The following is a 17,385-nucleotide window of genomic DNA, read 5'->3' as shown; positions in this document are numbered from 1 at the left end:
TGCTCAACACGCTCCTCGCGGCCGCGGGCAATGACCAGGAGGAGGAGGACGCGCCGGAGGTGGGGCAACATCAGAATCAACGCGCTCGGATCCAGCCGAGGCTTACATAGACACGGACGCGGAGGCTCCGGCCGCAGCCGCCGCACTCCCTCCGGTCATCACCTTCCTTCCCATGAGCTCACTTCCACCTAGCCTCTCCCCCTTCCTCTTTGTTTTTTAACTGATTACCAACTTCTTGATCAATCCTCCTCTGCTCCCGCAGGATGGCTTTCTCTGTTCAATTGCTTAATTTGGTTGTCTTTGTCTTACCTGAACTGCAAGGGAACCAACTTACATGGCATGATGGATGGAGATAAGTAGATTTTTTTTGTTGTGTTCACATGCTTTCTAATAGTTTTGAGCAATATGCATAAATATGTTATAATCAATCAAAGACAGTGAGAATGTTTGCTGAAATCTTTAGAAGTGGGCATCCTATGAATTGCTTTGATTGAACGTCCAATGATGATCTCATCTTATAGTACCTCACTTTTGAAACATTGTATTGGTAGTTTTTATCTTTACGATTTTTCCTTCTGTACATACTGGATTGCATTATTTAGGACATGAGACAGTGCTGCAAACAGCTCATGAGAGTAGTTAGCAAATGCAAATCATTGTATATTGTCATTTATGCTTCTCTTAATAGAAAATAGTACTATTCTGGGGAAGGGCATCTGGCTGAGTTTCAATAAAACTCTTCAGGTTTTGTATGGCGAGATTCTCTTTATAAAACAAGATTTGTATTGGTGGTAGATCGACAACAACTGACAAGGACTACCACGATTAGAGCTACTCTTTGGCACCCATGTTACAGCATGAAGTCAAGCAGGAAACAAGGTATGACATTGCCATCATTTTGTTTGAGGGTAGTGCATAGGTCTATTTAATTAGTTTTTTCACACGATGGCTCATGATGTTAGTTGATAAATATGTGTGTGTGCATGGAACAACTAATTGATCAGAACTGACAACATCATTACTTTCAGAAATTGTAATACAAATAAAGAAAGAAAACAAATGAGCTTCGTATGAATGATGCATGACAAAGTTGTCATATATACATGCGTGAGTACAGCATATCCTTTTTTTCTTTTTTTTCTTTTTTGAAAAAGGGGGTCTCCCCGGCCTCTGCATGAGAACGATGCATACATGTCCTGAGTACAGCATGTCCTATACCCAATATTTCTTTAGTTCAATGCTAAGTTAGTAAATATACATTTTAGGCCAAAATGTTTAGAAATCCCAAGTTCAATCTATTATTTTTTTAATTAAATTAATGATGATTAAATAAATACAAATAATATATCTAAGGTATTTACCCAATATTTACCATGAAAAGTCCAACCATTAGCTCCGTGGTTCTCTATAGTGACCCCCCCTAACAAAAACAAGAAAGGGAAGCACCTTCAGCACTGAATTAAATACATATGAGAGTTATCTTTTTTGTTGATAATCTTTAGTGTAAACACTTATATTTTTCTTGATTGCCAGATTTTATGCACTTTTATCATGGTATATATATGGGAGTACAGGGATCCGTGGGACGAGGCCAAGGTGTACGTGCGCAACCTTCCCTACGACGTTAGCAGCGAGCGCCTTGTGCAGCTCTTCGGGCAGGACGTCGTCGTCGAGGTCACCGTGGTGAGCATGCTCTTCCTCTTAGACCATCTTCAACGCTGGATGCTAGCATAAGGTGATATGATTTGTTTCACAGTCGATATGTGGTATTGGTGACAGAAGGTGCATCACGCGCTTGGGTATTTTCCTCCGCACGAGGTAAAGTACCAAATGTGTTTTCAATATGTAATTAGCAGCCATGCTTAGCATCAAGCTTTGATAGAGGGGGCGCTTAGATGATTTTTGATTTTAGGTATTTATTTTCTCTATCTCTGAGCATCTACACAGGCAACCCGCATTATAGATGATATTAGTCTGCTGCCAGTGTCGTTCCTCTAGGCGCACACACACACACACATAGACACGCACACACATACACACACACACATTTTGCCCGGTGAAGGGAATGCCTCAAATCATCAGACTCCTGATTATGTGTCGTGTTCGTGAAAGACTGAAATGACACTATCGGTTCTAGATGTAAATGATGTCTGCTTTAATGTGCTTGTTGTGTTGTTGAAGCTCAAATGGAGTGTTTATGCATAACTGAAGTGGCACATTTAGTTCTGGACATATCCAACAGCCTCCAAAACTTCTGAAAGCAAAGAGCTGGAGAACCATCCTCTAGGCTCTCATGTACCCCAATAGATTATTTTTCTTCCAAAACTATTGATAAACGCATCAAGTTTTAAGTGCAATTCCACATCCAGATGTTGTTATTCAGGTTGTCATCATACTATATCGGCTTCAAAGTTTATTTTTACTCTCAAGTAGTCCATAAATATGTGAACCTGAACACTCAAACTACTGCGGGGGTAGGATTTCCGCAGTATCCTTTGGCTGGTTAATCTGTTTGGACTAGAATTTTCTGAATTGTAGTAAGCTTGGCAACTACAGAATACATTGTGTAGCGACCAGACCTCAAACAGTCTGATCTCTGTGCTCCGGTGTCATCCCTGGATCAGTAATGCTGACACCACATAGTACTCGGAGGATTTATAGCAGAGTAGGAATCACACACTTATTACATTGAGTGTCTCAAAAGAGAACTTAATACAATAAATATGGCTTAAGGCCATCTAATAACGATAACAGCGGAAGGCTTGGAAGATAAGGGAGTCCATCAACTCCAACGGCATCACTGAGTATAGAACCACGACCTAAAAACTCCTTAATCGTCGTCTGAAAAGTCTGCAACATTAACGTTGCAGCGCGAAAACGGGTCAGCACATGGGATATGCTGGCAAGGTAACACATAGAGAGTAATGGAATGAAACAGCTATTCTATATGCATATTTGGCTGGTGGAAAGCTCTATGGTTACAGTTTTGCGTAAAGCCAATTTTTCCCTACTTCAAAGGAATAGATTTATTTAACTATCATGGTGGTTGTTAAACATTGAGAATGGTTGACAGAATTCTCAATCCCAATTAAGCATCATCATTAAACATAACCCAACAAAATTTATTTAGAGTAACATGTTGAGATTCACATGAAAATCCAAGTACTAGATACTCAAGATGTCCATAACCGGGGACACGGCTAACCATGATTAGTTTATTACACTCTGCAGAGGTTTGCGCACTTTTCCCCACAAGACTCGATCGCCTCCATTTGGTTTCTCGCACTACATGGTGTTTGAGAAGACGGATGACCGAGACATAGTCTTTCAGAAGCGCTAGCACCTTACGATGGGTAGACCGTACCACCTACATCCCCTACATCTGCTAGTCTACCACTGTAAGAGTTCGCATGACTTAGTCAACTATGCTAGAGCCCATAATAGCTTGTGGCTGCACACAGAAGTTTCTAGTATGAATAGTCTCATGATCCTTTTGAGCCTGGGTGGCGGTCCAAAAGAAAACAGGCAAGTCCTGGAATACCCAGGTGCCTCAATCCACCCAGATGTGTGTTTAAGTTGCCACCTTAGATAAACCATTAATTAACAATCTCACATCTATCATGGATATCACTCACCCAATCCACGTCTACTAGCATAGCATGGCATAATAAGCAAACGTAGAAGTAACTCCCAAAGGTTTGATAATAACAGGTAATAGGTACTACCTCATCTACTTCCCATCCCACAATTTAATTAGATCCTAATCATGCAATGTGTGAGGATTGATCTAATGCAATAAAATTGGGTAGTAGAAAAGGTATGATCAAAGTGTTACTTGCCTTGCTGATGATCCGCGAAACCTAACGATTCGAAATAACAGGCGGCGCACTCCGGGTATTCTATCACAGACAAACAAACAAGCATACAATAAGTACTCATCTAATGCACAGGTAAAACGCAAATAAGAGATCGAACCAGAAGGTTCAACTTAAGAACTCTGGTTGGCAAAAAGAATCAAATCGAACAATGCAACGAAAGTCAAACGACGAAAGAAAACAACTTCGTTCTAGTAATCTGGATCTAGGGCAAATTTTACAGGAGCAAAAACTTGTTTAAGTTGGTTAAATGGATAGAGGGTTTCGAGACAAATCTCTAGGCGCTTGAATCGCCTGATTCCGATAAACGAGCGAAAAGTTAAACTAAAATGAAACTCGGATCAGGAATCGCGATCAGAAAAATCACGGATTTAATCCGAGAAAAAGAAAAACGATGAACGCCGATTTTTTTTTCTCTTTTTTTCGGCACGGAAATCGAGGCGCGACGAACCTCGGGCGGCGAGATCGTCGGTGGCGGCTCCGGCCGCGCGCGCGGATCGAGGCAGGGCTGATGGGCTGGGCTCAGGGCGGCGCTATTTAAAGGCTGCCCCCGGGCGGTGTCCCGCTCGAGTACGGCTCGAAGTCGGTTCGTTTTTTTAAATTATTCCGCTCGGAAGAAAAATAAAAAGAAATACTAAACGGACTCCAAAAATTCCGAAATAAATTTTCACGGGCTTCTAAAATCAAGCCGCACAAGGTGAACATTTATTTTGGCCCTAAATGCAATTTTGAAAAATGCACATTTTTCCTAAATTCAAATAAAACACCGAAAAACTCCAAAATAAAATCTTATTTGATTTTATTATTAAATCCTCAATATTTCTCTATTTTGGGAAAGTTATTTTATTCCCTCTCTCATATTTATGTAATAGAAATAATTGATGATAAAATAAATAAAATCAAATGATCCTATTCTCAAAATTTGAGAAAACTCAAATATGAAAATAACGAAATCCCCAACTCTCTCCATGGGTCATTGAGTTGCGTAGAATTTCTAGGATCAACCAAAATGCAAAATAAAATATGATATTCATGATGATCTAATGTATAACATTCCAAATTGAAAATTTGGGATGTTACAAACCTACCCCCCTTAAGATGAATCTCGCCCTCGAGATTCGGGTTGGCTAGAAAATAGGTGAGGGTTGTCTTTGAGCAAATCTTCCTCTCGCTCCCAGGTGGCTTCATCCTCCGTGTGGTGGCTTCACTGAACTTTGCAAAACTTGATAACCTTGCTGCGAGTAACTCGGTTGGCAAAATCGAGAATCTTGACTGGTTTCTCCTCGTAGTTCAAATCGTTATCCAACTGAATAGTTTCCAAAGGCACTGTGTCTCTCAACGGTATGTCAGCCATCTCCGCGTGACATTTCTTTAACTGAGAAACGTGGAACACATCATGTACTCTTGACAATCCTTCGGCAATTCCAACTTGTAGGCCACTTCTCCCATATGCTCCAAAACTCGATATGGTCCTACAAATCGTGGTGCTAACTTCCCTTTAACTCCAAAACGCTTTGTTCCCCGAAGTGGAGATACTCGAAGATAAGCTCTGTCTCCGACTTCATAAACTGTCTCCTTGCGTTTAGAATCCGCATAACTCTTCTGTCTGTACTGGGCTACCTTGAGCCTATCGCTAATCAACTTCACCTTCTGTTCAGACTCTTTAATCAAGTCAGGTCCAAACAACTGGCGGTCTCCAACTTCGTCCCATGACAACGGTGTCCTGCACCTCCTTCCATACAAAGCTTCGAAAGGGGCCATCTTTAAACTGGTTTGATAACTGTTGTTGTAAGAGAACTCTGCATATGGCAAATTATCATCCCAACTAGATCCATAATCTAGCGCACAAGCTCTCAGCATATCCTTCAAAATCTGATTGACTCTCTCGGTCTGTCCATCTGTCTGTGGATGAAAAGCTGTACTGAATTCTAGCCTGGTACCCAAAGTTTCGTGCAACTGCTTCCAGAACTTTGAGGTAAACTGGGTTCCTCTATCTGATACGATACTCCTTGGAACTCCATGCAAACATACAATCCTGGTCATGTATATCTTTGCCAACTTAGCACTAGTATAAGTGGTCTTTACTCGGATGAAATGAGCTACTTTTGTCAATCGATCAACTACAACCCAAATCGAGTCATAGCCTGAACGAGTCCTGGGCAATCCCGTGATAAAATCCATGCCTAGCTTATCCCACTTCCATTCGGGTATCGACAATGGTTGTAACAATCCTGCTGGCTTCTGATGCTCTGCCTTTACTCTCTGACATACATCACAAACTGCTACATACTCCGCAATATCCTTCTTCATTCTGGTCCACCAGAAAATATCCTTCAAATCCAAATACATCTTGGTATTTCATGGGTGAATTGAATACGGTGAATTGTGTGCCTCCTGCAGTATCAACTTCCTGATCTTCGAGTCATTGGGCACGTAAACACGGTCTTCAAACCATAGGGTGTCGTGCTCATCCTCACGAAATCCTTTAGCTTTTCCTTTGCTCAGTTTCTCCTTTATAGCGGCAATCTCTTTGTCAGCTTTCTGATCTTCCCTGATTTTATCCATCAAGGTTGACTGAATCTCCATTGCTGCTACATAACCTCTTGGGACTATTTCCAAACATAGTTCACGAAGATTTTCGGCTAACTCCCTTGGTATTTCTCCCGTCATTAACATATTGACATGGCTCTTACGGCTTAATGCGTCAGCTACTACATTAGCCTTTCCGGGGTGGTAATGCAATCTCATATCATAATCCTTGATGAGCTCCAACCATCTCCTTTGTCTGAGGTTTAACTCCTTCTGTGTGAAAATGTACTTCAAACTCTTATGATCCGTGTACACCTCACAATGGTTTCCAATGAGAGAATGTCTCCATGTCTTCAATGCATGCACTACGGCTGCTAAATCCAAATCATGCGTGGCATAATTCAACTCATGAGGCTTCAGTTGTGTTGAGGCATATGAAACAACTCTCCCTTCCTGGATAAGCACTGCTCCAAGTCCTCGACGTGAAGCGTCGCAATACACCTCATAATCTTTGGTCTGGTCTGGCAAAATCAACACTGGTGAGGTAACCAAACGTTTCTTCAACTCCTGGAAACTAGCCTCACATTCCTCTGTCCATATGAACTTGGTATCCTTCTTCAACAACTCAATCATAGGCTTCGCAATATTTGAGAAATTCTCAATAAATCTCCGGTAGTATCCTGCGAGTCCAAGAAAACTCCGGATCTCTCCAACTGTTGTTGGGGCTTCCCACTTGGTCACGGTTTCAACTTTAGCGAGATCTACTGCTATACCTTCTCCAGATATAACATGTCCGAGGAATCCTACTTCCTTCAACCAAAACTCACATTTGCTGAACTTGGCATATAATTGATGTTCTCTGAGCTTTCCAAGTACCAAACGCAAATGCTCCTTATGCTCCTCCTCATTCTTCGAATAAACCAGGATATCATCAATGAACACTACGATGAACTTATCCAAAAACTCCATAAACACTTTGTTCATCATGTTCATAAAATAGGCAGGTGCGTTAGTCAGACCAAATGACATAACGGTATACTCGTACAGCCCATACCTGGTGGTAAAATCTGTCTTCGGAATATCCTGTTCTCGAATCTTCAACTGGTGGTATCCTGATCGCAGATCGATCTTGGAAAATACCTTAGCTCCTTGCAATCGATCAAACAGATCGTTGATCATTGGTAGCGGGTACTTGTTCTTGATCGTTACTTCATTCAATCCTCGATAATCAACAACCATCCTTAACGATCCATCATTCTTCTCCACTAGAAGTACTGGCGATCCCCAAGGTGAAGAACTTGGGCGAATATATCCCTTATCCAGTAACTCCTTAATCTGCTTCTTAATTTCCACCAAATCATTTGCTGGCATCCTATATGGTCTCTTTGATATTGGCCTTGTGCCTGGCAATAGCTCAATCAAAAACTCAATATCTCTATCCGGTGGCATGCCTGGTAACTCCTCTGGAAAAACATCGGGAAAATCCCTTACCACTGGTACTTCCTCCTGCACAACTCCTGTTAGGCAATTTACTTGAGTCCTCTTTGGCACATGCCAGGATACATACTTGATCCTTCTCCCTTCTGGTGTGGTAAGCAAAATTGACTTGCTAGCACACTCAATATTCCCTTCATACTTTGATAACCAATCCATGCCTAATATCACATCCAATCCTTGGGATTCCAATACTATTAGGTCTGAGGAAAAAACATAGTTACCAATCCTTAATGGTAACCGATCACACCATAGACTAGCCACATACTCTGCTCCGAGCGAGGTTACTAACATGGGTGACCTAAGAGCTTGGGTTGGAGGCATCTGAGGGTTTTTAGAAAAGATGAGATGTAAGAATAGAGGGGGTCTAAAGAGAAAACACTACCCATATGCACATGAGGCAAAAGCAAACAATTCACTTCAATCAATCAAACAAGGGCATACAATCGATCTAACTATCGCAAAAGTGCTCGGACTACTATATTTACATGGTGGACTACTACTACTGATGAGGTGGTCTACTAGAAATATTCTATGGTCGTTGAATCCATGATATCTGCTCCAGCTTCATCAACATAGTCATCATCGCTACTATCTGCTTCCGAGTCGGTGCCGTCGATGATGATGTAGTCTTCCGGGCTAATTTCCTGAGGTTCTTCATCTTCATCTACTGGCGTAGGGCCTCCCATAAATATTTCAATCTTCTTGATTAGGTCGTCATTCTTCTCCACCAATACTTCAATTTCCTCTTCATAATCTTCACGTGTAGCCTTGAGTTCTTCCTCCAGTTCCTTGATTATAGTCTTAGCCTTCTTCAGGTCTATCATGTCGGCGCACATCTGGTTCTCCTGTCGTTGAATGTGCTGATTTAACTCCTGGATAAAAGCTGCGATTGATCTATCCTTCCTGGTGCTGATCATCTCCCAGTGTTCATGTCGGCGCCCACAAATCTGGTAGATAGTATCCTTGAGATCCTTGCTGTAGACTTCTCCAATGCGTCCCATGGCGATGTGAGCTGCCATGCTCTTTCCTAGACTCCAAGTTGGTGCATCAAAAGAAAATTCTATGGGCTCAGTGACTGGCATGAACGTCCTTCCTGGTACTTGAACTTGAATCATCCAGCGCTCTTCTTCAGGTAAAGTGGCGTTGTAGGTTCCCGTGAAGCTTGGTACTCCTATATTCAGGTATCTAGTGACTTCCTTCAAGTGTCGTCCAAAGGGTGTATCTTCATCCGGTAGTGTGAACTTGTTCCTTGCATCCGCCATCCTAAAGAGTAGAAAAGATGACAGGTCAGAAGAGAAGAGAGAGTGAATAGTGATCTAGGTCTTTAGCTTAGTGGTCGTGTCCTACAGTCAGTGTGTGCTCTGATACCATCTCTGTAGCGACCAGACCTCAAACAGTCTGATCTCTGTGCTCCGGTGTCATCCCTGGATCAGTAATGCTGACACCACACAATACTCGGAGGATTTATAGCAGAGTAGCAATCACACACTTCTTACATCGACTGTCTCAAAAGAGAACTTAATACAATAAATATGGCTTAAGGCCATCTAATAATGATAACAGGGGAAGGCTTGGAAGATAAGTGAGTCCATCAACTCCAACGGCATCACTGAGTATAGAACCACGACCTAAAAACTCCTTAATCGTCGTCTGAAAAGTCTGCAACATTAACGTTGCAGCCCGAAAACGGGTCAGCACATGGGATATGCTGGCAAGGTAACACATAGAGAGTAATGGAATGAAACAGCTATTCTATATGCATATTTGGCTGGTGGAAAGCTCTATGGTTACAGTTTTGCGTAAAGCCAATTTTTCCCTACTTCAAAGGAATAGATTTATTTAACTATCATGGTGGTTGTTAAACATTGAGAATGGTTGACAGAATTCTCAATCCCAATTAAGCATCATCATTAAACATAACCCAACAAAATTTATTTAGAGTAACATGTTGAGATTCACATGAAAATCCAAGTACTAGATACTCAAGATGTCATAACCGGGGACACGGCTAACCATGATTAGTTTATTACACTCTGCAGAGGTTTGCGCACTTTTCCCCACAAGACTCGATCGCCTCCGTTTGGTTTCTCGCACTACATGGTGTTTGAGAAGACGGATGACCGAGACATAGTCTTTCAGAAGCGCTAGCACCTTACGATGGGTAGACCGTACCACCTACATCCCCTACATCTGCTAGTCTACCACTGTAAGAGTTTGCACGACTTAGTCAACTATGCTAGAGCCCATAATAGCTTGTGGCTGCACACGGAAGTTTCTAGTATGAATAGTCTCATGATCCCTTTGAGCCTGGGTGGCGTTCCAAAAGAAGACAGGCAAATCCTGGAATACCCAGGTGCCTCAATCCACCCAGATTTGTGTTTAAGTTGCCACCTTAGATAAACCATTAATTAACAATCTCACATCTGTCATGGATATCACTCACCCAATCCACGTCTACTAGCATAGCATGGCATAATAAGCAAACGTAGAAGTAACTCCCAAAGGTTTGATAATAACAGGTAATAGGTACTACCTCATCTACTTCCCATCCCACAATTTAATTAGATCCTAATCATGCAATGTGTGAGGATTGATCTAATGCAATAAAACTGGGTAGTAGAAAAGGTATGATCAAAGTGTTACTTGCCTTGCTGATGATCCGCGAAACCTAACGATTCGAAGTAACAGGCGGCGCACTCTGGGTATTCTATCGCAGACAAACAAACAAGCATACAATAAGTACTCATCTAATGCACAGGTAAAACGCAAATAAGAGATCTAACCAGAAGGTTCAACTTAAGAACTCCGGTTGGCAAAAAGAATCAAATCGAACAAAGCAATGAAAGTCAAACGACGAAAGAAAACAACTTTGTTCTAGTAATCTGGATCTAGGGCAAATTTTACAGTAGCAAAAACTTGTTTAAGTTGGTTAAACGGATAGAGGGTTTCGAGACGAATCTCTAGGCGCTTGAATCGCCTGATTTCGATAAACGAGTGAAAAGTTAAACTAAAATGAAAATCGGATCAGGAATCACGATCAGAAAAATCGCGGATTTAATCCAAGAAAAAGAAAAACGACGAACACTGAAATTTTTTTTCTCTTTTTTTCGGCACAGAAATCGAGGCGCGACGAACCTCGGGCGGCCGGATCGTTGGCGGCGGCGGCTCAGGCGGCGCGCGCGGATCGAGGCGAGGCTGATGGGCTGGGGTGGCTCGGGGCGGCGCTATTTAAAGGCTGCCCCCGGGCAGTGTCGCGCTCGGGTACGGCCCGAAGTCGGTTCGTTATTAAGTATGATATGCATGATGATCTAATGTATAACATTCCAAATTGAAAATTTGGGATGTTACACATTGTGTTGAGATATAATAGCACTTGATTCTCTAACAATCGTTGGTTCATGAATTGCAGCAGGATGAACCCAAGGCCCCTCCTGTGAATCCCGTTGCTTACCATTTTTCATGATTAAGATCTTGGATTTAACATTTTGTATTTTCTTGTTTATTTTCTTTTTCTTTTGGAGGAGAACAAGATGCAGCTTGTAATGTGTGAATTTACAACTTTTGTTGAATAAACAGAATATATCAACTGTAAGTTGATGTATAGAAAAGTCAACCCTTGCATAGATTTTGTAATATATATAGTTAACTCAGTATATTTAACATTTTTTCGTCTTTCTCCGGGAGCTCTTCAGATATCATCTACACCTCAGACAAGTAACATTAACTTGCTAAAAGCACGAAAAGTAACACAAGGTTTGCAAGTTTGACAAAGTTTCCCTCCATTCTTGAATGTAGCTATTTTTATTTTCCTTCTATTCAAACTGGTGTTGGCATGGCGACAAAAACATTAACTTCACACTGTTGCTAGCTGTGACGTTTTGTCAAAGTTGAATACAAGAAAGTGGATTTGTAAGCAGAGTGACAACGCCAATTATTTTTCTCCTGGTGCAACACATGACAATATGTCCTACATCGAAAGGAAAAGGAGGAAGTAATGCACTAGAAGTTTTACAGAGTCATGATGCACATTGAGGAGTTAGTGGTGTGTTTTCCTTTTCTTTTGAGACAATTGTCGTATAATGGAAAAAGTACACTACCGTTCGGCTGAAACCCATCATGTTTCTAACGGTATACAACCAAAATCGGGGTGAGACCAGATGTTGTGCTGAAAGTTTTAGGTTAGTGAGCACAAATTAATTTTTTTTCCTATTGCAATGCACGGATAAGTTTGGCATACAACGATGATATCTAATTGCATTGTATTTTGGACCATTTAAACTGAAATTAATTATCAATTTTGATCAGAAACCCCATCCCAATACTTTTGATCACTACTGTACTTCAACCACAGAAATTATTTTAGTTTGCCATGTGCCCAATCTCCAACGGTACAGAGGCCATTTAACTTGGAACATCAAGTAAAAGCATATCCATTTTTACTTATTCTATTTGTTGAGAAAGTTATTAATTGTTTTGAAAATCTTTTTTAACCAAAATTGCTTCAATAATGTTGTTCTGCTATAGTTGTTTGATTATTTCAAAGTTGTTTGAGTGGTATTTTTTCAACTGTCTAGGCATATACTCCCTCCGTGTCTAAATATAAGTTATATAGTCTATATTGGAATCTCTAAAAAGGTTTATATTTAGGCACGGAAGGAGTATTTATTTATTTTATACCCAGTGCAACGCACGAGCCCTTTTGCTATAATAATAAAGTCATTAGTGCTTCTGGTGGTATGTCATATATATTGTCTCAAAGCTGCAAAATATAAACTACCGATGCCACCTATAAGTGAAAAAATGTTTCACACAGGAGAACCCCACCCGGGCCGGCCCATGTAGTAGGGTTGCGCTGGAGAAGACAGCACGCCCGTTTGGGCCGACTCATGTGGGTGCCACCTGCTTTTAAGTTTCTTTTCTATTTTTATTTTTCCTTTTCTGCTTTTGTTTTTTCTACTTTAAATAATTTGGTATTTAAAAATTCAAAAAAAATTCTAAATAAAATGTTCGCAATTTTTTAAAAAGTTATTGAAAAATAAAAAAAATCTTCATGATTTCTAAAAAAAGTTTGTGTAAAAAATGTTAATAAAATTGAACTAAATCTTTGCCCAAATGTTATCCGTGATGCAGCAAAATGTTGTCAAGGTGATTGGGGATTATGATTTTTTTTCTCCCAATGCAACGCATGGGCTCTTTTGCTAGTATATATATATATATATATATTACTAATTACTAAGTTTTCTATGCATTTGATGTAGTCCATAATTCAAATTTGAACTACAACCACATGCTCCAGTGAAGCAAAATGGGTGGGAAATCGTACATGTGTCATTGGGTGCATGTTTAGGTCTCGTTTAAGGAATGAGAATGAATTACAAACTTGTCGTCGTCCTGAAACAATGAGAATCTCGGTTTTTAAATCTCAGTAAATAAAAAAGTCACCCAAAAAACATGAAACTTGGCATGGTTTCATGACATGGCACATATATGCCGTGGTAAGAAAAATCGTCTAGTTTGAGAAGAGGCGCACACATTAGTAGCCAAGGAAGTCCTTTTTGAAAAAAAGCTGACACGTTAATATCGCAAACGGTTGTATTATATTTACCGTGTCAAAATTTAACCATACTCGGTGGCGTGCGTGCAGCTGTTTGATTAGACGGGATGAGCGCGAGAAGTCCGCTGAGCAGCTTCAAGGGGACGCGTGCGAGCAGTCTGCCATGTAGGCTCGATGGGACGTGTGCATCCTGTCCACCTTGTAGGCTCAACGGGACACATGCGAGCAGCAAGGCCGCCCATGCTCACCGGGAAGCGAGATCTTTGACTTTCATGCACCAGCCGCCGCCCGCCTCGCTCACAACTTCTCCATTAATGGGTTAATTAAAGCACCTGGACGGAGGGTGTTTGCTTGTGCTCCCATGGCAACATTTGCTTTGTTCGTGTTTTCAACTAGTATTCCGCCCTAATTTAAATTGCCACATAGGGCAACGGATAATACGACCACAAATAAAATGGCAGCGGATAATACGACGACAAATTTACAATGGCGCACATAATAATTGTCTTACATATTCCGGATAATTTAAAATGCCACATGCGGCAAAGACCGGAAGACATGGGGGCAAGAGAAGAAGGAAATTGCAGAAAACGATCTGGGTCGCTACTGTCTCTACTCGCCGATGGATCGCCGGGCAACGAAATCCTCCAGCTCCTTCTTCAATTCCTCACGACTTTACTTGAAAGCAGCCATGGATTCCTCCACCTCCTGCTCGCGCTCGATCCAGAGGTTGCTCAAGCCAGCCATCAGTTCCTCGACGACCGCTTTCAGCGTCATCTCTGAGGCACTGCTCTGCTCATGCAGCATCTTCCATCCGACTGCCTCCTCCTCCTTCTCAGCGAAAAACTTGCGGAGCTTCGCATTGTCATCCATGAGTTGCTCGACGAGGTCGGTCGCCTTGTCAACCGAGGCATCGCTAATCTTGAGCAGCTTCATCAAGCCGTCGACCAGCTCCTGCTGCATAGTGACGCCAGAGAGAATGTCGTCGTCGCCGGCGAAGGACTTCAGGAATGCCAGCTCGCCGCGATGGCCGACGCCACGAATGTTCTTGTGAGAGCCCTCGCGTGCCCGTGAGATCTCGTTCGAGGGCTCCGCGGCGCGCCCGGACATCTCTGCTATGTCTGCGGCTTCATGGCGGGACCTCTCTAGTACTTACGCGGCCTTGGTCTTTGCTGCCTGGTTATATGTCCACCCTAAACTCCTCCTACCGGTCATGGCGGAATGATTTGATAGAGAAAACCAGTTTTGTGGGTGATGAGGAGAGGAACTGTGAAGTAATTTTCGAGTGGGTAGTTTTATAGCCCGGTGCTAAGTGTGAACACATATTAGTTTGAGAGGTGTGAATAGATTTGCAATTATTTATTGTGTTGTATCAACAATGTGACGAGAAACAAGGTCAAAATTTATTGATGGCAGAAGGTTGACCACGTGGTTGCTCGCCGTTGAGGCGGTCGTGGCGCGCTCTGTTCTGGCGTACCTGCGCGTGCTCTGCTCGCCGTTGAGGCAAAGTTACAATAGCAACTGTTAATAATTCTTAATAATTGTCTTACAAATTCAGGATAATTTAAAATGCCAAATGTGGCAAGGCCCAGAACACTCACGACCTACATATGCATACAATTATAATAAAAAAAAAGCTAAAAGGCTGAGTTGGCGGCCTTCCGACGATGGTCTTCTCGGACTCCATGATTAGCATAGCACCCTTGCGGCCATGTGCGATACTCCTAGCTACCGCAAGCAACTAGTTTGCATTTTTAAAAGTTTTATGTACACAAAAAATCGCACACGAACTAACTGTATTAACCGTCTGTGTTGTAAATTCTCATCGCAAACAGTTCATCCGAGTCAGCTGTTTGCCACGTATCACACACATCTTGTTAAGTTGAACCATTTCTGTTGCGTTCGCTAATCGAAAACAGTTCGGTTGAGTGAACCGTATGCCCTATATCACACACACCTTGATGTGGCTAACCGTTTATGTTGCACTCCCTAATAGCAAATGGTTCATCGGAGTGAATTGTATGCTGTATATCACACACACATTGATATGGCTACCTGTTTTTGTTGTTCTACATCATCGCAAACAGTTCAAACGGGTTAACCATGTGGCCTGAATCGCACACGCAACTAAAATCTGAACCGTGTTTCTTGCATCCTCCATCGCAAATGTTTTGCACCTTTTTTTGACAGTTTTCATACACCACTGTTTGCGATTACTGCATGGCACACAGTTTCTTGAAGGGTCTCTGATCATAGTGTCACATTAGCAGCATCCTGCAGTAGTGTACTTACGCTACTTTGCTGCATCACCCTTTCCTCTTCAAGGGAAAACCAATGCGTGTTCACGAGGTAGCACCTTCTTGAGGCCATAGAGGGCCTTATTGAGTCTGAAGACTTTGTCAGGATGCTTAGGATCTTCAAAACCTGGGGGTTGAGCAACATATACTTCTTCCTCAAGCTTACCATTGAGGAATGCACTTTTCACATCCATTTGATATAAGATGATAATTATGATGGTTAGCATAAGAAAGCAATATGCGAATAGCCTCAAGCCTAGCAATAGGTGCAAAAGTTTCATCGAAATCAATTCCTTCAACATGTGTGTAGCCTTGAGCTACTAGACGAGCCTTATTCCTCACCACAAGGCCATTTTCATCTTGCTTGTCGCAGTAGATCCATTTGGTACCGATGATATTGTGCGTGCGTGGGGCTGGTCGCTTGACAAGTTCCCAGACATTGTTGAGCTCGAATTGATGTAATTCCTCTTGCATCGCTTGAATCCACTCAGGCTCCAGAAATGCCTCATCAACTTTGGTGGGCTTTGTGATAGACACAAAAGCAAAGTGCCCACAAAAGTTAGACAAATGTGAAGCCCTTGAGCGTGTGAGAGGACCTGGTGCGTTTATGTCGTCGATGATTTTCTCGTTCTGCACTTCATTTGCAACGCGAGGATGGGCAGGTTGACGACGTTGATTGGCCTCAGCATTTTCTTCAGAGCCATTTCCCTCAGGTGCATTAGCATGATGTTCTTCACATTCTTGAATGACTTCTTCAGCAGATTCTTCGGCAGGAATGACATCCTTAGTAGCCTTGAACTTAATGGATTCCTCGGGTGACATTTCATCTAGCACAGGAGGTAGGTGCTCTCTTTGCGAGCCATTAGTTTCATCGAACCACACATCTACAGTTTCAACAACCTTGTGGTGAAAGGTGTTGAAGACCCTGTAGGTGTGCGAGTCCTTTCCGTAACCAAGCATAACACCTTCATGTGCTTTCAGTGCAAATTTAGAATTGTGATGAGGATCTCTAATCCAACATTTAGCACCGCAGACTTTGAAATAACTCACATTGGGTTTCTTGTCAGTGAGGAGTTCATATAAGGTCTCTTTGAAGAATTTGTGAAGATATACCCTGTAGATGATGTGGCACGCAGTATCAATTGCCTCAGGCCAGAAGCGAGGAGGCGTCTTGTATTCATCAAGCATAGTGTGAGCCATCTCAACAAGAGTCCAGTTCTTGGGCTCCACGATGCCATTCTGCTGAGAAATATAGGGAGCATATAACTCGTGAGTAATACCAAGTTCATCAAGATAGTCATCAAGACCAGTATTCTTGAACTTTGTCCCATTGTCACTGATAATGTGCTTGATCTTCACACCGAAGTTTGTTGAAGCCCTCAAGGAAAATCATTTGAAGACTTCCTGCACTTCAGTTTTGTAAGTGATGATATGCACCCATGTGTAACAAGAATAGTCATCAACGATAACAAAGCCATATAAAGATGTAGCATTAGTGAATGTGGCATCGTGACTAGGGCCGAAGAGATTCATGTGAAGCAATTCAAATGGGCGAGTGGTAGTCATGATAGTCTTTGAGCGATGCTTGGACTTGGTCATCTTTCCAGCTTCACAAGCTCCACATAGATGGTCC

General features: G+C 42.0%; 1 protein-coding gene across 2 annotated transcripts; it reads left to right on the top strand.

Moving 5' to 3' along the window:
• The first annotated feature begins 238 nt into the window (after positions 1-238).
• LOC125524580 (28 kDa ribonucleoprotein, chloroplastic-like) lies at positions 239-11,375 on the top strand. 2 transcript variants are annotated; one of them, XM_048689613.1, is made up of 4 exons: positions 239-879; positions 1,575-1,683; positions 1,757-1,818; positions 11,314-11,365. In XM_048689613.1, exons 1-4 carry the CDS (start codon positions 848-850, stop codon positions 11,336-11,338), a joined length of 228 nt encoding a protein of 75 aa, XP_048545570.1. In that variant the 5' UTR covers positions 239-847; the 3' UTR covers positions 11,339-11,365. The 2 variants fall into 2 exon arrangements, with proteins under 2 accessions (XP_048545570.1, XP_048545569.1); XM_048689612.1 differs by having other exon boundaries at positions 240-879; positions 11,311-11,375.
• Positions 11,376-17,385: the final 6,010 nt, after the last annotated feature.

Source organism: Triticum urartu, chromosome 7, assembly GCF_003073215.2.
Source record: "Triticum urartu cultivar G1812 chromosome 7, Tu2.1, whole genome shotgun sequence".
Taxonomy (NCBI): Eukaryota; Viridiplantae; Streptophyta; class Magnoliopsida; order Poales; family Poaceae; genus Triticum; species Triticum urartu.
Note: the sequence above shows the minus strand (reverse complement) of the source record. Positions and strands in the feature narration are given on the sequence as shown.

Excerpts from the sequence above, each read along its gene's own strand:
- LOC125524580 (XM_048689612.1), top strand. The coding sequence starts at position 848 with ATGTTACAGCATGAAGTCAAGCAGGAAACAAG. Across the intron at positions 880-1,574 it reads GAAGTCAAGCAGGAAACAAG|GGATCCGTGGGACGAGGCCA; the intron begins GTATGACATTGC and ends ATGGGAGTACAG. Across the intron at positions 1,819-11,310 it reads GGTATTTTCCTCCGCACGAG|CAGGATGAACCCAAGGCCCC; the intron begins GTAAAGTACCAA and ends CATGAATTGCAG.